Below are 21,663 nucleotides of genomic sequence, written 5' to 3' on the forward strand. Positions count from 1 at the left end.
ACGGTGGTAACCAGTACGACCTATACAGTCAGTTGCCCGCTAAATAATTGTTCGATGTGACAAGTCCTCTGCCGGGTGCACCCAACTGCTCTGAGGGCAACCCCCGTCTCCTGCTTCCATAATCACTAGATGGAATGAGCCAGAACATCAAGTCACCGGAACAGTCTGAATTGGTCCTGGGTGCAGGGAAGAGGCCAAAGTAGGAGATGTCATCATGTGGGTCCTAGGCCCACAGAGGCCCCCAACAAGAAAAACTGGACATACTACCAAGAGATATTTGCAAAAGGAAAAGCAATTCTTTATTGCATGGGCAGACGTGGTACGATCCAGCTCGTTACACAATACAGCTACTTCTTGCCTGTCCCTGGTCTAGAGCAGGTGGGGAGAGGGAGGGGGAGGATGCCGAGTGCCCAACAGGGAGAGCCGGACCCTCTGAAAGCAGGGACTGGGGTTGGCTCTTCTGGCCCCTCTGGGCGGTCCTCCATCCAGCCTGGGGAGGGTGGGGGTGGTCAGGGAGGTCTCTCCTGCGCCAGGCACTCAGACCTCTCTCTTGTGAGAAGAAACCACCTTCCCGTCCACTGTCTCCTCGACGTTGATGCGAACTTTGCCGCCACCACCTCCCAGGGATGCTGTAGAAAGAAGGAGCAAGCTTGGGGGGGGGGGGGACCCTCGCTGTTCGCCCTCCCAAGGCAGCCAGGACCTTGGCTGAGCTCGGGGAGAACCAGACAGCACCCCTGAGAATGGCCGCTGGCCAATCCCTCGAGAGTGGCCAGGAGGTCTGGCGGTGAACCACTCATCATGGAGGCAGGCAGCGGCAGTTCGCGCCCCACAGTGAGCAAGAAAGTCAGGGTGAACAGGTAGTAACTGGGGGCTTCTTCCCATAAGTGCAGGAAGGTGGGGCCTGGAGGAAGCTATGCCCTGGACAAAGCCTGCTCAACCCGGAAGGTTCTCAATAAATCTTCAGCCCTGACTCTACTGGGGCTGATGGAGGATCCCCCGGGGAAGAGGTATCACCTGAAATGGGTGTGTTCCTGCCCCACTGGCATGTTTGGCCTCCTCCTGCTTCCACCCCATGCCAAGGGGAACGGTGGCTTCAACAGCCGCCTTGCCCGCCCCCCCCCCAACCCCCCGCCCCATGCAGGAAGAGTTAAGCCTTCTTACCTTCTCTGGTGCCAAAGCCAGCCATCCTGAAAGAGAGGGGAAGCAGATGTAAGGGGAGGGCATGAGCCCAGGTCTCCCTAAGGGAGCCCCGGTGTCTGGCTAAGCAATCCTCTCCAGCGGCCCCCACCCCCACCACCTGCACATCTGACTTCTCTAGAGGCTGGCACGTCCTGAGAACCTGTTCAGGCCTGCCACCCCCAAGCAGACAGATTCTGATCTACACTAACACCCCATCTGTTTCCTTTTCCCTGTCCCACTGCTGTCCCCCGAAGACTCTCCACCCCAACCCCAACCGGCCCCTCTCTCAGGCTTCCCCCTGCACCCTGGCCCCTGCCTGGTGTCCTGGCCTTCCAGCAGGCTGCGGTAGGTGGCGATCTCCTGCTCCAGCCGCGTCTTGATGTCCAGCAGCGTCCTGTACTCCTGGTCCTGGCACTCCATCTCGCTGCGGAGCTCGCTCAGCTGGGCCTCCAGGCCGCCGATGAGCCCCTGGATCTGCTGCAGCTGCGTGGCATAGCGGCACTCCGTCTCCGCCAGCGAGCTCTCCAGCCCGGCTTTCTGGAGGGGGGGTGGTCAACGGACCCCACATCAGGCCAGGAAGGAAGATGCCGCGGTCATGCAGAAGGGTGTTGAACGGAGTGCAGAGAACCCCCTGGGAGGAGGCTTGGGAACCCCGAGACTTAATGAGCCACAGACGGTGGCAAAGGCCCAGCTGCGCTGGGCTGTGGCCGGGTGGGGGGTCGGAGGCCCTACCATGCTGAGCTGGGACTGCAGCTCGATCTCCAGGCCTTGCAAAGTGCGTCTCAGGTCCGTGATCTCTGTCTTGCTGGTCTGGATCATCTCTGTGTTGGAGGCCACCTCTTTGTTCAGCTCCTCCGTCTGTAGGCCACGCACAAGACCAGTGAGGCCCACAGGCACCCTGGGAGACGTGGGGAGCTGAGGCGGGGCCGTGAGCTCAGGCCCACCTTGCTGAAGAACCAGGCCTCGGCGTCCCGGCGGTTCTTCTCGGCCATGGCCTCATACTGTTCCCTCATCTCGGCCAGCACGCGGGTCAGGTCCACGCCCGGGGCCGCGTCCATCTCCACGTTGACCTGGCCGGCCAGCTGGCTGCTGAACTCCTTCATCTCCTGCGGAGTGGGTGGGGCCCGTTTAGGGACGGAGGGCAGAAGAGGGGGCAGAGAGCGGGCTCCCACATGCCAATCCCGGCTTCGTGCCTGACTCGCGACATGCCCTTCGCCCTCCTGCATACCCACCCCCCAGCCTCTGTTTCCCAGTGAGCGTGAAGAGGTTTGAGCACATGGGCCTCTTGGCTCTGAGGGTCTCTCTTCCTTGCTAGGTCCTACGGGAGGACTCAAGACAGCAGGGCCCTTGTCTGAGCTCATGAAACAAATCAGGACAGCGGGTCCCACTGACCACCTGGCCTGGCTATGGATCCAAGAAGGAAAGGGATCTGGGTTCCCAAAGGACAGTACCCCTTGCTCTCCGTGGCGACACACCCTGTTTTTGGTGGAGGGGAGCATATCTGAACCGCCAAGCCCTTCGGTCAACGATGAGAAGGTGTCCATGATCCCACTCTGCCCCCCGCCACCAGCAGCCCCTGCCGGCCCCCACCTCCTCGTGGTTCTTCTTCAGGAAGGCCAGCTCCTCATTCAGGCTCTCGATCTGCATCTCCAGGTCGGTCTTGGTCAGGGTCAGCTCATCCAGCACCCTGCGCAGGCCGTTGGTGTCGGCCTCCACGCTCTGGCGCAGGGCCAGCTCGTTCTCATACCTGGGAACACAGAGGGAGCCCAGAGTAAGGAAGTGGGCTGTGGGCTGTTGGAGTAGGGGTGCGGGCTGTTGGAGCTGGAAGAGGGAGAGAAGGCCAAGAAAGGGGGTGAATCTGGAGGGGAGAGAGAGGCAGGAGCGTACTTGAGTCTGAAGTCATCTGCCGCCAGCCTGGCATTGTCGATCTCCAGGATGACCCGGGAGTTGTCGATCTTGGCCCCCAGGATCTGCAGGAGGCAGGGAGTTGGTATCTGGAGTACTGTTTTCTCTTCCCTACTGCTCTCCCCGCCCTGCACCCCAGGTCAGACGCCTTACTGACAGTCTCCCTTCTGACACGAGCAACAGAGGCCTGTAGCCTCCCCGGGGCAGAGTTCAGCCTCACCTCGAGTGCCCATACTTGGTGTGAGCCCACACCACCCTTCCTGCCTCCAGGGCATGAAAAACCAAGGAGCCAGGAGTGCCTGGACTCCCCTGTGGGAAGTGCCTGGCCAGGAGTTGGGTGCGGTGGGGTTCAGCAGCTTTCTCGGGAATATTCTGCCAGCCTCCCCTGGTCACTGGCCTCCTGAACACTTGACACAGCCATGGACCCACAGAACATTCCACAGCCAGTAGGACCCTGGAGGGCAGGGCAGGAAGGCACGCTACAGCTGAGGAAACCAGTCCAGGTAAGTAGAGAGGGTGAGTAAGTAACTGGCAGAGCACATAAGGAGTTCCAGGTCTCCTAAGTCCCAATAGAGCTTTTTCGCACCAAAGACCTCCTCAAAGGGTGAGGGAGGTGGTCCTGGCATTCAAGGCTCCTGAAGCTACCCTTAACTGTTCCTGCAAAAGAAGCAAAAGGGAGCTTTATGCAGACCCCTGCTTGGTGTGTGTAACTGCCCCCACCTCGGACCCTCCCCCGACCAGAGTTCCTGAGCATTATTCTCACTGCCAAGTTAAGCGGATGTATGCTGGCCTCCGCACCTGGAAAGCATTCCCTGCTCTCTAAGTTATACACCGACAGTCGTTGCCTGGGCAGGAAAAGGATTTCCTTGAGGCAGCAAGAAAGATGATGGAGATGTATGCAGGGCGCCAGCCACCTGCTCCCCTCTCTCTGGTGCTGGAGGACTCACCTTGTCCCGCAGGTCCTCGATGATCTTGTAGAAGTGGCTGTAGTCCCGCTCCGGGCTGCTGGGGCTCTGCTTCTGGTACCAGTCCCGGATCTTCACCTCCAGGTCGGCGTTGGCCTCCTCCAGGGCGCGCACCTTGTCCAGGTAGGAGGCCAGCCGGTCGTTGAGGTTCTGCATGGTGAGCTTCTCGTTGCCGGAGAGGAGGCCGCCGTCGCCGCCACCAAAGTCACCAAAGCCAGCGCCAAAACCCCCACCAAAGCCACCTCCAAGGCCACCTCCTAAGCCTCCTCCGAGGCCACCTCCGAAGCCTCCGCCCAAACCACTACCAGCCCCTGCACCGAAGCTGCAGCTCATGCCGCCGCCGCCGTAGCCCCCTCCGGACCCCGAGGAGACAAACCTAGCAGAAGAAGCCGAGATACTGCGGCCTCCACCGCCCCCATAGAGACTCCCCCCACCAAAGCCGCCTCCCCCGGCCCAGAGGGAACCCCCTCTGGTAGAGGCACCCCCAAAGGTGGAGGAAGAAGTCTGCAGAAATGTGGTGCTCATGGCCGGGCAGCGGGTGAGTCCTCAGCAGGCTGGAGCCGCAGGCTTGGGCTGGAAGCAGGGCCCCAGGAATGTCTCCCCCCCAGCCCGCGGCTCCTTATATACCCCTCCGAGTTGTCGTGGGACCTCGTCTCCTCCCCCAAAAGGAAGCCAACTCCTGTGTTCAAACACAGCCGCCTGCACACCTCTGCCTGGCTGGTGTGGAGTTTCTCCTTTCTTTCTTTCTTTCTTTTTTTTTTTTTTTTTAAATGCAACAAAAGAGATGATTCAGAATGAATGGTGTTTTGCCCCGGGGCCATGGTTTTAACACTTCGAAGGCAGGTTCATGTCTGCACTCCCGGGAGAACGTGAAGAGTTGCTGGGGAGAAATCTCCTGTCACTCCACAGCTACCAGGCCTCCGCCTACGGGTAGAGCAGCCCAGGCCAGCTCTGCCCTCCCGGAGTTTTCTGTGCTGCCTCCAGCCCAGGACCCTCACCCCAGGCGGCCAGCTCCATGCTCTCAGTTTGTGAGCCCCCTCCCTATCGCTGCTCTGTCATCCCACTCCCAGACCCCATGTGTGAGCCTGCAGGGCTGGGGGGGGGGGGGTAGCAGTGGCCTCTGGGGATGGGTGGGCAGAGGCACACCCAGGAATGAATGCAGGGCCCATGGGCACAGGCTGAGGACAAGAGAGGGGGTCATGAGCGCATTTCCAGCTAAGGTGATCAGAGAAGCTAACATCCGTCATTTCCCTGATACAGCAGGACTCTCCTCCTCCATCCCCTCCTCTCCTCCCCACCCCAGGCCCCCACCGGCCCCTTGCCCCACCACCCTGGCACTCTCCCAAAGACCAGGAGCCTCAGGGCTGACAGGGGGCTGATTGATAATCCCGCCACCTGCCAATTGCACATGTCACTGAACCTTTGCTTGCTCCTGGGACACGTTGGGGCAAACCTCTGCAGATAAGACTGGAGCCTGGTCTGGGAAGCCCCTGCCTTCTCCAGAGAGAGGCATGTCCCTGCATAGCAAAGGCAGATTAACTCCGTTTGTCCTGTCAAGCGCTGTGGGGCCGGGGAGGGACCGACCCGGAGGGTTCTACGTGCCTGAGTGTTGGGAGGGAGGAGATTGGGAGGCCTGGCAGGCCGACTGGAAGACACCTCTTTACAGAGCAGGATGCTGAGGCCAGAGGCGGGAGCAAAACACTCAGGAAAGCCCTTTTCTCTGCCACCAACCCAGAGGCCGGCTTTCAGGGATACCTGTTACATGTGGGTAGTGCCATTTGGAGGCACGGCTTGACCCTCTAGCCCCGGCTCCAGGGCTCTTGGGTTTGGGGAGGTAAGCAAGGCTGATCTGGAGAGTCAGGACGATACCTTTTCCAGGGTTGAAGCACACGGAGGTGGATAGAGCTCCAGAGTCCCTAAGGCCTGGGTTCAATTCCTGGCTCCGTCAATTACTGCTGTGAAACCTTGGACAGGTTCCTGTGGCAAGGGGCACTGTCAGCTTCCACCTGAGACCTGAGAGCCCCCATCCTGCCTCCTCTTGGCTCCCCAACTTCTAAGGAAGCAGATAGTGTGGCTCAGTACCCGGGATTGCCATCTGAGCTAGGGTGGTAAGAGAGACAGGCCTGGGTGGGAGGGGGTGATTGAGCTGGGCCTCTGAGCACTGTGCCCAGACAGTGCAGTATTGTCTCCTGGGCGGGAGGACATTGTCTTTCCCTCTGAAAGAAAAATAATCAAAGTCAGATCAGCCACAGCTCATTAAAGTCTCTGCAGACATCACGGCCCCAGCAATTAACACAGGAACAATTACACGCCATCACTCCAGGCTGAGGGAGGGATGGGCACCTGGCCAGCCCCTCATCCGCACCCTGACTCCTCTCCAGCACCCCTCAAAAGGGGGCTTTTACACACCATCAGGCCTCTCCGGGGGCAGGAGCTGTCCCAGTCACGAATCCCTGGTTTCAGTGCAAACAGCTCCTGCAAGGTCAAGGTTGAGGCCCCTTGCTTCCTGCTCATTAGCAGTGGGTCGAGAGGCCAGGCAAGGGTGGGGACCCAGCTCTACCTGGTTCCGGCCCAGGCTGCAGCCTGGGGCCCTGCCCCAGGCAGCCCACCCATGCTGTGCTAGTTTCTGTCCTTTGCCCACTGCAAACAGGCTGTCTCGGGGCCTTCTCTCCTGGACGAGCAGCCCAGTGGAAAAAGCCTTGGGCTGGACTCCACCTCTGGGTGTGACTCAAACTCGTGGAGCCAGGTTCCCGACTTAAAATTGGGCCATTTTTCCACTTATATGAGGTACTTAGAATAGTCAGAATCACACAAGGGGTTACTATTTAACAGACTTAGGGTTTCAGTTTTACAAGACGGACACAGGAGCATACACAATAGTGATGGTTGCATAACAGTGTGAATGTCAGTGCCACGGAACCACAGACTCTCAAATGGTTAAGAGAGTAAATTATATGTGTATTTTACCAGAACAAACAAAAAGAAATCACGGAGCCATTGGAGCCATGAACACGGAGTCCTGCTACAGGGCCACCGTTAACATTCAATGACACGTGAGGGTGTGGTCTCCATAAATCCACCCTCACCTGCCCCCCCACTTCTCCCCCACCAGGGAGGTGTCAGGACGGAGAGAGCACACGTCCTGGGGCCTGGATAATTCTTCCTCTATTAGGTATGTGGCTGACTTCAGTATGGGACTTTGGGTAATGCAGCCTCCTCTCTGAGCCTCAGTCTACCAATCAGGAAAATGGAAATAACTCCTGCCCAGTCTGACTCACAGGGATGGAGCCACATGACTGACAGGAAATGCTTTGCAAACCCAGTGGTCATAATGCAATGCCCAGGGGGGATGGAAAGACCCACCCTCTAAATCCTCTCCCCTTCTCTCTCCCTCCCCCTCCCTCTCCCCTAGTCCAGACTCTGTCAACACAGTACCCCTAGTTTCAGCTCCCAGACCGAGACAGAAAAGTGCCCCTGCCCCCCCCCCCAACACACACACACAAAGGAAGGCTTCATTCCCGATACCCAGACCTGCAACCCAGTCACCTGACCCACCTGTGTGAGGCCAGACCCCGCCCCACACCACATTCCAGGGGCCTCTGGGGCATAGGGGAGGGTTTCAGCTGTGACAACAGAGGCTTTCAGGAACAGGGGACAGAAATCTCTGGACAGACCCAGCCTCCAAGTGAGGCCGGGCCCCTAACGTTAAGTGAGGTGGAGGGGGTGGGGGCGTGGGGAGTGGTCATAGATGCTGGAGGCCAGGGCAGAACAGCTAGGGAGGTGGCAGAGGGGCTCCAGACCCCGAGAGAGATCTGAGCTCTGGGGTCCCCATTTCTGACTTATAGCAAGCTAACAAACCCCTCTACGACCCACAGAAAACTAGAAATACCACCACCTCAGGATCATCAGCACAGGGTATGCCTGGATCCCAGGCTCCTTAGCACAGTGCGGGACACACACAGCAGACAAGTGTCCACTTCAGTCCCCTACAGGAGCCCTTCTGGGGGCAGGGGGTAGAGTGCTCCTCACCTGACCCCCTCCCTTCGCAGAGCGGACCTGCCGTCAGGCAGATCCCTGGGACCTAACAGACCCACTCAGGCTGAACCTCTCAGCCAAGGGGAAGTACTTATTTACCTTTAATTGGCCTCAATTCTTGGCAGCTGAACTGTAAACCACAGGGGCAAGACCACACCCCCACAAGGGCAGAGTTCTACCAGGAAGCTGGGACTTACGTTCTTTTGCTGGCCTGGGACCAGCCTCAGGCAAGCCAGGTTGGGGGTCTGTGCGGGAGGTCCAGGTCACGGCCGGGTCCCATTCCAGGCTCTGGGCCCAGGTATGAGCTGGTGGGCGTAGGGGGCTTATGTGGGGCTGCCCAGAAATGCATGAATGTGTTAGCACATGCACGCACACAGATGCACACCAACAGGTACACTCTCTTCAGCCTTCTCAGTGGGATGCCTGCCCCCGTTCCTGGCTTGGTGAAGAAATGTTATCAAAAGGAGCTGCCCCCAAGGGATCCCGGTCCTAGGACTTCACACGGAACAAGACCCGAAGGTACTGAGGACCCAGCACAAGGGAGTGTCAAATCCTAGGAGACTGGGGTACCAGGTGGCCCGGCGAGCTAGTAAGCAGGAAACCTAGACACTCTGTGACCTTGGACAAGTTACCTAACTTCCCCGTTTCCTGCTCTATACGACGCGTACTCCTACTTAACTACCTTTGAGGGTTGTTTGATTAAATGGCACATACTAAGTGCTCAAATAAACATTAATTTCCAACACACAAATACACACACCCACCCATGAGGGAGTAAAGTGGAAAGAAAACTAACTCTGGGGGCACATGGGTGGCTCAGTAGGTTATGTGTCCGACTTCGGCTCAGGCCATGATCTCACGGTTCACAAGTTGGAACCCTGAGTCGGGCTCTGTGCTGACGGCTCAGAGCCTGGAGTCTGCTTCGGATTCTGTGTCTCCCTCTCTCTCTACCCCTCCCCCACTCGTACTCTGTCTCTCAAAAATAAACATTTGAAAAAACTGAATTTGAAAAAAACACACTGTTTCAAATCCCACCTTTGCCATGTTGGAACAGTTACACACACAACAAACCACTTCACCTCTCTGAACCTTAGTTTGTCCCTCTATAAAATGGGAGCAATGCTTGCTTCACAAGTTTGTTTTTACATTTTTTTTGAGAGAGGGAGACAGAATACGAGCAGGGGAGGGGCAGAGAGAGAGGGAGACACAGAATCTGAAGCAGGCTGCTCTGAGCTGTCAGCACAGAGCCCGATGTGGGGCTTGAAGCCACGAATCGTGAGATCATGACCGGAGCCGAAGTCGGACGCTCAACCGACTAAGCCCCCATCACAGGCTTGTTTCAAGGAACAGGTTTGATAAATGAAAAGTTCCGCAAACAGGAATTACCACGACCATAGGAGTTAGCGTGTACCCCACCCCTTCCCTCTCTTAGGACAGGGTGCACTCTGATCCAAATAAAACCTTAACAGGACCAAGTCCTGGCCCATCTCTATGGGCTGAAACAACAAACCCAACATCCTTCCTCCCTTGGGTCATAAAGCTTTATTGGCAGGTCAGGGAAAGAGCTGGGGGTAGGGCCCGTCCCTTCCCACATGCCCCTCCCCAGGGGAACCTCTCTGCGGGACAGCAGGAAGCTCAGGAGGCTGCCGGACTCAGAGAGCCTTATAGGTGGGCAGGTTGTTGTACTGGGCGTCCTGTCCCTCCAGCAGGCTGCGGTAGGTGGCGATCTCCTGCTCCAGCCGTGACTTGATGTCCATGAGCTGCTGGTACTCCTGGTTCTGCCGCTCAGTGTCCGCACGCACGTCGCTCAGCTGGGCTTCCATACTGCTGACCAGAGCCTGGATCTGGGCCAGCTGGGCTCCAAAGCGGGCCTCTGTTTCCGCCAGCGTGCCTTCCAGGGCGGCTTTCTGAGAGCAGGGAGAGGGAACAGACTCAGCGGAGACCGGTTCCCAGAGAGGGCATGGGCACAGCCACGGCCCGGGCTGCGCAAGGCTGCGAGGGCCCCGGCGTGCATCCCACGGGGCAGGGGGCACAAACCATGCTTAGCTGCGACTGCAGCTCAATCTCCAGACCCTGGAGGGTGCGCCGCAGTTCGGTGACCTCCGTCTTGCTCATCTGCAGCTGCTCTGTGTGGCCGGCCACCTCCTGATTCAGCTCCTCCATCTGCAATAAGAGAGGAGGCAGAAGGAGTCAGCACTGAGGCAGACCTCTGTCTGAGAGCACAAAGCCCTCTCTCCCTGCCACCTCCCCAGAGGGCACCCGCTCCCCTCGCCGTACCCGGCTGGTGAACCAGTCTTCAGCATCCTTTCGGTTTTTCTCAGCCATGACCTCATATTGGCTTCTCACGTCACTCAGGATCTTGGCAAGGTCAATGCCCGGAGCAGAATCCACCTCCACGCTGACCTGGCCACCCACCTGGCCCCTCAGGGCACTGACTTCCTGGAAAGACACAGCAGAGATGGGCATGTCGGAGCCCAGAGCCTGCTGGGCCTGGGCCAAGTCACTCCCCCGTCCCCCAGGCGGAAAGGGCTTGATTTTCAGGTGCAGACCAGGAGCCACCACCGCAGGACAGACAAGGTGGCCTCCATCCGCTGCTGGAACCCCCGGAAGCCCTGCTCCACGCCCGGGGCCATGCCGAGGGTACAGCAAGTGCAGCCATGGTCAAGAGGATACAGGACAAAAAAGTGTCCTCAGCCCTGGAAAGCTGGAGTGGGATGGACAGGAGGCGCAGCCTGACACCCACCTCCTCGTGGTTCTTCTTCAGGAAGGCCAGCTCCTCCTTCAGCCCTTCGATCTGCATCTCCAGGTCGGTCCTGGCCAGGGTCAGCTCGTCCAGCACCCTGCGCAGGCCGTTGATGTCGGCCTCCATGCTCTGGCGCAGGGCTTGCTCCATCTCAAGCCTTTCAGAGGAAATAGGTGCAGTCAGGCCAGCGTTTCCTCCGAACCCCTGCAGAGTTCAGGAGTCCTCCCTGAACTCTCCTCATGGTTCAGGAGTCCGTGGAGGTGGTGGGGCTTACTCCAGGCCAGCTGGGGTGAGCGAGGACAGAGAGCAGTCCCCCGCTGCACCGAGCCCCCAAAGGGCCTGGCATTGCCCCCTCTGCAGCCCTCCAGGGCAAACACATACTCACTTGGTGCGGAAGTCATCGGCAGCCAGACGGGCATTGTCAATCTGCAGGACGATCTTGGAGTTCTCGATGGTGGCACCGAGAATCTGGAAGACAGAGGCAGGAGGTTGGCACCAGCTCAGCATATTGGCTCTGTCCACCCACTTTCTTCCCAGAAGACAGACGAAAACAAATGGGTGTGCCCCTACCCCCTAGAGACTCAGCTGACCATTGGCCTGCTCTCTGGGAGGTCTTGAAGTCAGTCCCTGCCCAGGAGCTAGAGCAGGAGAAACCGTGGTCAGGGACTGCTGAGCCAGGGGGTAGGGGACGGGTGTGGGAGGGCAGAGGGGAGTCTGGGAGGAAAGCATCTGAGACCTGTACTCTAAATGGTCGGGAGGCAGACGCTAATGATCTGCAAACCAGATGGCGTATTGGGTTACCTTTCTCTGAACCCCCCGTGCAAAGCACAATCTGCTTTAGGAAAGCGAATTCCCATGTGTTGAGCATCTATTATGTGCCAAGCACTTTGCACTTCATCTTTCATGCCAGGTCAGTGGGTATGCCTATCTTACAGAGGTGGAAATGAACTTCAGGAGTCCTTGTCCAAATTGACCCCCATCTGAGGTCCCTCTGATGTGATGGGCATATTCACATCATGGATTATGGTACTTGGGTTCATGTTTTTCAAAGAGCAGGTCATGGCTCATTAGTCACCCAGTACAGTGAGTGGTGATTTGCATAGTTTTTTAATGAAACTGAACAGAATATAAAATATGAGAAGAGATGGACCACAGCAGGGTAAGAATTGTTTCAAGAAAGCTTTGCTTCCATTTTGGGTGTGTGCATCACAGAGCGAGAACGCTCTGTGCATCACAGAGCGAGAACACCCTGAAATGTATTTCTTACGGCAGGTTACAATTTTTAAAGTGTGCAAGCAGTATTCTACTTTGTTGTTTACATCTCTAGCTGTCCCCCCTCGTCTAGAAGTCTGGCCTATCTGTTCTATGCCCCTAGCGGCCCGCACCATGCTGGGCACAGGGCAGGCGCCGGGCCCGCTTTGGAGACCCAGCATGTGGGACCATTAAATGTCCCACTGGCTTCTGATACATTTCTTCAAGGCAGAGGTCTCAGTTCCGCATGGCCTCGGGGCTCCCTGTAAGACCTGTGGTCCACCCCCCCAACCCCAGGACTCTCCACCCACACAGAACTATTGCTGAAAAGGACCCCCGGGGCCTCTGAGTGTGTCCCGCCTTCACCAGGTCTTTGGGCCACAGCATTTGTCCCCTCCCATTCTTCCTAGAAGTTCTTCCTAAATCCGGGTGGCCCTCTTGGGCGGGGCAGGAGGGGCTCCAGCCCGAGCGTGAAGGAAAGCAGACCTGCCCCACCAGAGGAATGCAATGCAGAGGGGCCCACGCCGGGGGCAGCAGCGGATGGGTCCCTCCCAGGCCAAACTCTTGTCTGTGACTGCAGCCTCTGGCCCAGACCTCCGGACAGCCCACAGCCTTGTCCCACCTCCTCCTACTCCTTCTCACCCCCTTTCCCAGACCTCCCCACCCTCCAGCCCCGCCCCCACCGCAGCTGCACACCCCACCCCCTTCCCTCAGCCCCAGCCTCCACTTCCTGTCCCACTGTCCTGCCCCCGCTCACCTGCCCCCAGCTCTCTGCCCCACCCTGCGGCCCTCCCACGTCCTAACGGGCTCGCTACCGCCCTGCCCTGTCGGGTGGTGGCTCCGGTGCCCGCCGTGCCCGCCTCGGGCCTCGCCCGGCCCGCGGGGCTGGGTCTGCGCGACAGGTGCACCTCCCGAAGCTGGGCCGCCGCCCACCTTGTCCCGCAGATCCTCGATGGTCTTGAAGTAGTGGCTGTAGTCTCGGGAGGGCCCGGGCCCCTGCTTCTGGTACCAGTCGCGGATCTTCTGCTCCAGGTCGCCGTTGGCCTCCTCCAGGGCGCGCACCTTGTCCAGGTAGGAGGCCAGCCGGTCGTTAAGGTTCTGCATGGTGAGCTTCTCGTTGCCGGAGAGGAGGCCGTCGGACCCGGCCAGGCCGCCCGCAAAGCTGCTGCCGTAGCCCCCGGAAGACGAGGACACGAAGCGGGCGGAGGACACGGACACGCCGCGGCCGCCCGAACCCCCATGGATGCTGGGCGCGCGGAAGACATTTCCCGCCGTGAAGCGCAGGGAGCCGCTGCCCGGGCCCCCGAGGGACGAGGTGGTGGCCAACTGGCGGTAAGTGTAGGAAGCCATGGGGACGCAGCGGGAATAGTTCAGTAGCGTATCGCTTGGCGGGAGGAGTGGCGAGGGCCTCACCTGGCGCCTTTTATGCCCTAGGCGGGCGGGGGCAGGGAGAGGGGGAGGGGGGAGGGCGTCAGGGCGGATATCTGAGCCCCGAGGAATTTGCAAGCTCCAGAGTGCAAATACGGGCACTCTCCCCATTGGTCGATTCTTGGCGGCTCTGCCTCCAGCTCTTCCCTCCAGCTCTTCCCTCCCAGGGGCCTGAGACAGTGTTCACCCCCACCCCCACCCTCCCCCCTCGAAGTGCCCCACCCCTGCCCACTCCAGAGCCCCGACGGAGCACCTCCCGTCACACTCCTTCCCTTCTTCACCCCATCACAACACAAGGACACCCTCCCAGTCACATTCTGGGCCTCCCCGATTAAGATTTCCCCAGGTTTGACACCCCCTCCAGGAATTAAGTCCTTCCGACAGTAGACTCCTACACCCAGTCCTCCCCCTCCCCCCATCACTCAGAGGCCCCCTCTAGAATTATGTTCTGAAGCCCCTTCCTTGGGGGTCTAAGTTAACCCTTCCTTCCAGTACATTCAGGAGATTCCTACACCCCACTTGGAATTACAGCCCCGTGGGGATCACCCACACCCTGACTCCCTCTCTTTCCCAGAGAGGAGGGGACTGTTGCTGCTGGCCTTCTGAGACAAAGCTGCCGGCCGCTGGAGCCATACAAATCCCGGGGCTGGGGCTGGGGCTGGGGCCGGGGGCTGGGGCTGGGGCTGGGGGCGGGGGCTGGGGCTGGGGCTGGGGCTGGGGCTGCGCGGGGGATGGGGAGGGCGGAGAGCAGGCTCCTGAGAACAGCTGCTGGCTGCTGGGAGGCTTCTGCAGCTGGGCTATATGGGGCTTCTTGGGAACCCCAGGCTCAAGCCTGACCCCACCTGGGGCAGACCCCCTGGGGGCCTCTTACCACCTACCCCCTCCAGGACAGCCCCCACCCTCCGCCCGCAAATCATGCATTCATTCAACACAGATTTCCTGAAATCCATGATGGGGAATCTGAGCCTGAAGGAAGCAAATAACTTGCCCATGAGACATGTAGCGCCTGCCACCCAGAGACAGAAATGGGGTGGAATCCCTCCCTCCGTGTGAGCATCTGGAAGGAGGGTATCAGGCTGAATCCCGGAGCCTCAGACATGGACGAATGGCTGAACTGCCAGGCTCTCCGGAGGTTCTCATGGCCGGAGTGAAGAGCTTGGATCATAGGGGAAGGAACCCTCGTCTCCACACACAGCCCCCAGCCCCGCTCTTCACCCCTCTTCATCCCGCTCAACAATTCCACCTTTTCTTCATCGCCTGGGAAGGCCGGGCCCCCTGCCAGACACTGCCTGTGCCTCACCCCAGTTCCTGTCCACAAGGACCTCACCCCTCCTCAGAAATGTCTCCATGGTTCCTTAGGTCAGAGCGGTCACTCAGTCACAGGACCGAGGCCCTAAGCCCTTCTGAGATGCTGTTAGGGAGATGGGCCAGTCACTTCCCGTCAACGTGCCTCAGTTTCCCCCGTGAAATCTCAGTCCTCCTTTCTACATATCATCACCTGGGTCCCCTGTGGCTAAAGGAAGGCCTCTGAAACCAGTCCCCAACAAACTGCCTTCCAGCCACCAACTTATAGCCAGGAGCAGGGGACAGGAAACCGCCTACACACACCCCTAACCCACCAGCAAGAGCCCTGAGCCACTCAGGAAGGCCAGCCTGAGGCTGTTTAAACTAGTGAATCAGACCTGTAAGTGGGTCTGGGGTGCCCAAAGGTGAAAAGAAGACGGGTGTGACCCAAGGCAGGCCCTGAAAGCAGGGTGTGGTGGGCCTTCACAAAGGTTGTAGCCGCCAGGGCTGGGCTGAGGTGAGTCACTCTTTATTTGACCCAGAGAAGGAGGCCTGCTCTTCATGGGCCAGATGGTTGCTAGGAACACCAAGCCCGAGCTGGAATCTCTGTTCTTCTGGCTTGATAGGAGGCTTTGGGAAGGAGCTTTGTGTTAGGAAACAAAAGAATAGGACCAAAGCCCCCCACCCCCAAATATTAAGGGGTTGTGAGCTCCCAAAACTCCAGAGGAGCTTAGAGTGTCCCGTGCGAGCCCCAGGGCCATAATCATAACAACTGACTGAGGGGAGTACAGCCTACATCTTTTCAGGTCTGATTGGATCCTCACAGCAGCCCAGCCCATTTTACAGAGGAGAAAACAGAGGCTCCAAGAGGGGCAATGACTTGGCAGGTCCACAGCCAGCTGTGTCAGAGCCTGGCTTCCAGCCTCTCACCCCTCAGCCCGGCGGCCGGGGCTCTGGGGTGGGACAGGGGCTCCGCTCTCCCTTCCAACGAAGCCGCAGCTCCAGAACAACTCCTTTGGGTCCCATTTCCAAAATCTTATACCAACCCCAAGGGCAGTAAACCCCAGGCTGAAATGCAAGGGGGGTCAGGAAGAATCCCCTTCCCCTGCTCCCCAGCCAGAACAGTGCCCAACACCTTCCACCCTGAGCTGCATGGCTTTGGACCAGTTCTCTGGTACATCAAGAACTCAGGAGCTAACAACCTGGATGGACCGCTGTCCCCAGAGATGTAACTGAGGGGTCAAGCTGCTGTTCCCATTCAGTAACGAACTGCCCACAGCCCTGAGTCTCTGATCGGCCCCTGGCTGCTGGAGGGCAAAACCTGACGGAGGAGCTCCCTTCCCAAGCCCTGGTCCCCACGCCAAGGTTCCCTCGCCTCCAGGGGAGGGGCACACAGCGTCAGGAGTGGGAAGGGAATGTTAAAGCATGAGAGAATCCCAGACCGGATCCTGCCCAACCTCCCCCACCTCATGTCTACAAAGCCCCAGCACCATGACATCCCTTTGGGAAAAGGGGATCCACTGACAAACATCAGAAATACTGCTTGTCCCCACTCCCTCTTAGAGAGTGACAGTGCGTGGTACCAAAGGCTCTGATGACCTTAGTCCGTCATTTGTAAAACACAGATAATAATAGTAACCTCCTTTATGGCGTTGTTTTGAGGGTTAAATGAGATGGTCCTTGTAAGGGCGTCTGACAAATAGTAAGCACTCAAAACAATGTTATTATATAATTTAATTATGAAATAGTAATATCACAATATTCAACAATCATTACATAATAAATAGTGTATGTGTTGTTATATTATCATTTACTTGTAACAATATATTGATAGGATTATATAATGATACTTATAATGATATATATTATCATGTATTATAAGTATTATTATTTAACTTTGTCCAACCAGAATTTACCAAATATACTGGACCATGGAATCTTTTCTCAGGTGACACCTATGAATTAATAATCCATATGTCACAAGAAAAGCTGATCCGGCCTGAGGATCAGCTGAGGCTCAAAGAGGTTAAAAACTTGACCAAGGTCCTGCAGGTAAGTAGTGGACCTCGGGGGGCATCTGGGTGGTTCAGTCGGTTAAGCGTCTGACTTCGGCTCAGGTCGTGATCTCACGGTTTGGGGTTCGAGCGCCGCGTTGGGCTCTGTGCCGAGAGCTCAGAGCCTGGAGCCTGCTTCCGATTCTGTGTCTCCCTTTCTGTCCCTCCCCCGCTCATGCTCTGTCACTCTCTCTCAAAAATAAATAAACATTTTTTAAAAAGATGGCTATTTCTCCGTATGCATATGAATATGCATGTAAGCACACAGGTGCGGGAGGACGTGCTCCAGACCAAAGACAAGGATTTCCTTGGAGAGAAGCTGAGTGAAGGCAACCCATACTTATCTCTGCTGTTGTAATTTTTTTTTAATTTTTAATGTTTATTTATTTTTGAGAGACAGAACACGAGCGGGGGAGGGTCAGAGAAGGAGACACAGAATCCGAAGCAGGCTCCAGGCTCTGAGCTGTCAGCACAGAACCCGACGCAGGGCTCGAACCCATAAGGTGTGAGGTCATGACCTGAGTTGAAGTTGGACGCCCAACCGACTGAGCCACCCAGGCGCCCCATCTGCTGTTCTAATTTTTACAAGGATGTATTTACGTGTAACTTGTTTCATGTTACGCATTAATAGGCAATAATTTTTTTTAAGTTTATTTATTTTGAGAGAGAGAGAGAGAGAGAGAGAAAGAGGACAAGTTGGGGAGGCACAGAGGGAGAGAGAGAATCTGAAGCAGGCTCCACACTGCCAGCACAGAGCCTGATGCAGGGGCTCAAACTCACGAACGATGAGATCATGACCTGAGCCGAAATCAAGAGTTGGACCCTTATCGACTGAGCCACCCAGGCGCCCCAGCAGGCAATAATTTCTTAAGAAACACTACATGATGGACATTTAGAACTGATTTTATTTAATAGAGTAAATACCTCTTCCCCTCCATCCACACACCACTGACGTCTTTGTCTCACTCATACACTAGAGAGGAAGTTTTGGAAAGGGGAGCAGCAGATGTGGGGAAAAGACAGCCCCCCCAAAAAGCTTTCTAAGTCCTGTCCCCACCCCTGGGGTCCCTTGCACGGGTTTTCCCTCTTTATGAAGCCAGAGGGTAGAAGGGAAGATGTGGCAGAAACTTTTCAAGAGGGACTTGGAGAGAGCCTGGGTGCAGGAGGGCTCCTTCGGGCCTAATGAGGTGAAACAGGGAGGGTGGGGGAGACCCCTGCTCTAGCTCCCCAAGGACCAGAAGCTTTAGAAGCACCCAGACAAGGCCTGCCAGCATGGACACGGATGTTGACCCTAGGTAGTGCACGTGGACCGGCGGGGCCAGAGCTGGGGAGAAGCAGAGTGTACCCCACATGAGCCTACGGTCAGCAGCCACCTTGTCAGCACATGGGGGCGTCCCTCTGAGGACCTTCTGAAATAACTGGGAGGATTTCTAGAGGTGTGGGAGTGAGTAGCCACTATGTGGGCCATCTTTCTAGAACTGTTGAGCCAGTAGGCGTTTAGGCCTCAAACAGATCAGTATAATCAAGTGTGTCAGTGCTGGGAATCGTGTCTGCACAGGAGCAAGTGGGGGCAAAGGGAGAGCATTCATTTCCTCCTGGGAGCATCGAGACAGCTTTCCTAAGGGGGCACGACCCTTGAGCAAGAGGCTAAAAGACTAGTAGGTGTTTATCAGGCAGGGGGCAAGGGAACAGGGGCCTGGAAGAATGGAATCACTTTGGCCAGCTTGGAGAACCACTGGCAATTCGGTCCGGCTGGACTATGTGAGGGAGGACAGGGGTCAGGGCAGGGGTGGGAGGAAGGGGCTGTCAGCTCAGCCAACGAGATGGACTTGATCCTGAAGACAACAGGAGGTTATTTTAATCATCGATGTGATGTAGTCAAATGTATGCTTTAGAAATTGCTGCGGGTTCCAGGTGCGGGGGGGGGCCCCGGGGCCCGGGGGGCACACGGGAGTGGGGCGTGGTCTGGGGTGGGGAGACCAGTTTCGGGTCTGCTGAGATCATTACAGATAAACAGAGCCTGAATGTAGTCCTGGGAGCCTAGGAGCGAGCCTGGGTCGTGAAGGACGAAGACAAAAAATACTGGCCATGCTCTGAAGAGCTTGCTCAGGCCAGGTGGGTGGTGGCAGGGGGACCCAAGGCCAGCAGCCCAGGTCTGGCTGCCTCTGTGACTGCTCATCTCGTCACTTTCCACAAGTGGGAACCCATAAAAGGTGGGGCAGAGCAGGCCGGTCTGGATGGCCCCTGGTGTTCCTCTTCAAGTCCCTAGGGGAGGAAAAACCAGCCTGACAGGAACCAGGGCCAAAGGGGGGGGGGGGGGGGGGCCCCTTGTCCCTGCAGTGGGGGAAGGGAGAGGGCCAGCTTCCCCCCAGGTGCCACATTCCACACTCTGGGAACACCGGGTGCCTCTCCCTCCCACCCCACCCCTCCCGAGGGGCTCGGTGTACGTGACCAGGCTCAGGGTCCTGTGCACACAAGGAGGGGCCAGGTCGGCCCCTCGGCCAGGAGGCCTCTCTCTGCCTTTGCCCTGGCCCTAGACTATTCGGGCCCCACTTGAAGCCCAGTGCGGAGCCTCAGCCCATCCCACCGGGGCCAGGATGCCAGGAGGGCCAGACCCGGGACAGACAGACAGAAAGAAGACTGGTGCCTGCCCTGATTCCACCTGGATGGGCCTCGATCCTCAGCTCCCTTTCCAGTCAGCTGACTTCCTTCCCACCAGGGAAGCAGCGACAAAGACTCTGGAACTTGGGGCCCTTTCCATGTCAAAACTCATCTGATCCTCTGAATCCCTAGGGGAATTCTGCCCAGCCCTTGCCAACCTCACCCCTACCACGCCCCTGCCCCCCACAAGGCTCCTGTTCAGCAGCTGAAATGCCTTCCTCAAAATCAGGTGTGGCTCCAGGACACTGGCTACCTCGGCAGTTTTCACGAACACCTACTGTGTGCCAGAGGTTGACACGTGGCCATGAGGGGCGACATCCCTGCCTCCAGGAGGGACCAGGACCTTCCGCAGACTTGAAGAATCCTCCCTCCCCACCAGCCCCCTCCCTTTCCCTAGACGCCAGGAACTGCAGTTCCTCTTTCAAGCCAAGCCCTCAGCTTAGGCATCACCTCCTCTGGGACGTCCTCCCTGATGCACTCAGACTGGGCCAGTTTTTCCCACTACTGCCCCCCACCCCTGACAACCCCCGGGACTCACCACCTTAGATGCACAGCTCTGTCTCCCCAACTGGACTTCCAAGCTTCACCACTGCATCTGGTTCCAGGGTCGACTCCAGCCCCGGTGAATGTTTAATGGGTATTTGCTGGGAAAGAGGAGAAGGAGAAGCCCTTGTTTTTCATTCAACCGGTAATTATGAACCACCCTCTATGTGCTAGGTACTTTTTGGACTCTGGGCTTCAGGAACAAAATGTTCAAAAAACCCCCGCCCTGCCGAGCTTTCAATCTGGGTGGGGCAGCACAAGGTTAATTCCAGCAATGAGGGGTGCATGGGGAAGAGCTAATCAGGGAAGGGGTGAGGGGCCACCAGCGGAGAGAGGCCGGGAAGAGAGGAGGTGGCACATAGAGAGATCTGAATGAAGGCAAAGGAGCCTGCAGACCCCTGGGGGAGCCAGGCGGAGGGAATTCTGCTCCCTGAGGAAGAACGAGCCAGGTGTATTCCGGGATCACCCAGCACCCCCTAGCTGGGAGGGGTGCCCCGGAGGAGGGGTGTGCGGGAGAAGAGGCCCAGAGGAGGCCAGGCGAGAGAAGGAGCAGGAGGGGATCCAGTTCTGTTCTCAGGGGCTGGGCTTTTTTTGTTTGTTTGTTTGTTTTTTTTTTTTGCTGGGAGCTTTGATCAGAGCAGCACCAGGAGCCCTGGGGCTAGTCCCTGCAGATGGATGGGGAGGGTGGGGAAGGGTGGAAGCTGGAAATCCGAGGAGAGGCTCTTATGAAGCCCAGGCAGAGATGCTGAGAGCTTATTCTGGGGTCATGTGGGCCGGCGTGTGGGAAGTGGCCTGGGGACATTCTGAAAGCAAAGCCAACCCGGCCAGCTTTGGGGTCCCGCCCAGTGGGGTCCCCTGAAGCAGCGGGAAGAAGAGGCATCCAGGTGACTCTTAACTTCAGGCCTGAGCTGGCACTTGCACTGCAGTCAGAGGACTGGTCTGAGGCCATGGCTTATCCCATCCCCCTCCAGACAGACAGTGGTCACCCCAGGGTTGTCCCCAGAACTGGATAATCTGGAAGAATTAGGTTCTTTTTTTTTTTTTAATGTTTATTTATTTTTGAGAGGGAGAGAGAAAGAGAGCGCACGCACAAGCGGGGGAGGGGGAGAGAGAGGGAGACACAAAGTCTGAAGCAGGCTCCAGGCTCCCAGCAGTCAGCACAGAGCCCAACGCGGGGCTCGAGACCACGAACCATGAGATCATGACCCGAGCCGAAGTCGGACACCCAACCGACTGAGCAACCCAGGCGCCCCTGGCAGAATTAGGTTCTAATTGAGTTCTACTCACCAAGTACTCACTGTGCCCCTGTCTGGCTGCACAGACACCCACCACGGGAGGGGGAAGGACAGAGGCTGTGCCCACGCAGGCCCTTCCCTCACAGGCCCACAGGGGGGGGGGGGGGGGGGGGGGGGGGGGGTGACCTCTGACCTGTGGTTCTCTAAGTTTTCAACAAAGCAACAATGAACATGTATCACCTCTATTATCGGAGGTGAGGGATGTTTTTATATTTTCAATTCCAACTTGCCCCCAAGCTCTGCTGCCTTCAAGTTGGCAAGTGCGGCCCAGCAGGCTTGGGGTAGGGAAGGTTGGGTTAGCTGAGTTTCTGAAAAAGCTG

The 21,663-nt window shown here is 57.5% G+C and overlaps 2 protein-coding genes and 1 long non-coding RNA gene across 4 annotated transcripts; 1 reads left to right on the forward strand and 2 right to left on the reverse strand.

The window, feature by feature from the left end:
* Nucleotides 1-274: 274 nt before the first annotated feature.
* On the reverse strand, nt 275-13,940 carry KRT15 (keratin 15). Of its 2 annotated transcripts, XM_040497522.1 has the most exons (12): nt 13,760-13,940; nt 8,211-8,214; nt 7,176-7,191; nt 6,421-6,422; nt 4,032-4,446; nt 3,067-3,149; nt 2,770-2,926; nt 2,124-2,285; nt 1,912-2,037; nt 1,496-1,716; nt 1,162-1,187; nt 275-629 (listed from the first exon to the last, which is right to left on the reverse strand). In XM_040497522.1, exons 1-12 carry the CDS (start codon nt 13,923-13,925, stop codon nt 538-540), a joined length of 1,470 nt encoding a protein of 489 aa, XP_040353456.1. In that variant the 5' UTR covers nt 13,926-13,940; the 3' UTR covers nt 275-537. The 2 variants fall into 2 exon arrangements, with proteins under 2 accessions (XP_040353456.1, XP_040353457.1); XM_040497523.1 differs by lacking the exons at nt 6,421-6,422; nt 7,176-7,191; nt 8,211-8,214; nt 13,760-13,940 and having other exon boundaries at nt 4,032-4,617.
* Nucleotides 9,608-13,511, reverse strand: KRT19 (keratin 19). Its single transcript, XM_040497524.1, has 6 exons — nt 13,012-13,511; nt 11,213-11,295; nt 10,828-10,984; nt 10,362-10,523; nt 10,122-10,247; nt 9,608-9,991 (listed from the first exon to the last, which is right to left on the reverse strand). The coding sequence occupies exons 1-6, from the start codon at nt 13,426-13,428 to the stop codon at nt 9,737-9,739; spliced, it is 1,200 nt and encodes a 399-aa protein (XP_040353458.1). The 5' UTR covers nt 13,429-13,511; the 3' UTR covers nt 9,608-9,736.
* Nucleotides 13,297-16,102, forward strand: LOC121044988 (uncharacterized). The gene is made up of 2 exons (XR_005797565.1): nt 13,297-13,410; nt 14,441-16,102. It is a non-coding gene; the product is annotated as an uncharacterized LOC121044988 (long non-coding RNA).
* The last annotated feature ends 5,561 nt before the right edge of the window (nt 16,103-21,663 follow it).

This window comes from Herpailurus yagouaroundi, unplaced genomic scaffold (assembly GCF_014898765.1).
Source record: "Herpailurus yagouaroundi ecotype Mexico unplaced genomic scaffold, PumYag 189, whole genome shotgun sequence".
NCBI lineage: Eukaryota > Metazoa > Chordata > Mammalia > Carnivora > Felidae > Herpailurus > Herpailurus yagouaroundi.

Excerpts from the sequence above, each read along its gene's own strand:
- KRT15 (XM_040497522.1), bottom strand. The coding sequence starts at position 13,925 with ATGGGGGGAGGGGGAGGACTGGGTGTAGGAGTCTACTGTCGGAAGGAC. Across the intron at positions 1,188-1,495 it reads CTGGAAGGCCAGGACACCAG|GATGGCTGGCTTTGGCACCA; the intron begins GCAGGGGCCAGG and ends CCTCTCTTTCAG. Across the intron at positions 630-1,161 it reads TGGCTTTGGCACCAGAGAAG|CATCCCTGGGAGGTGGTGGC; the intron begins GTAAGAAGGCTT and ends TTCTTTCTACAG.
- KRT19 (XM_040497524.1), bottom strand. The coding sequence starts at position 13,428 with ATGGCTTCCTACACTTACCGCCAGTTGGCCACCACCTCGTCCCTCGGG. Across the intron at positions 11,296-13,011 it reads TCGAGGATCTGCGGGACAAG|ATTCTCGGTGCCACCATCGA; the intron begins GTGGGCGGCGGC and ends TCTGTCTTCCAG. Across the intron at positions 10,985-11,212 it reads GCCGATGACTTCCGCACCAA|GCTTGAGATGGAGCAAGCCC; the intron begins GTGAGTATGTGT and ends TTCCTCTGAAAG.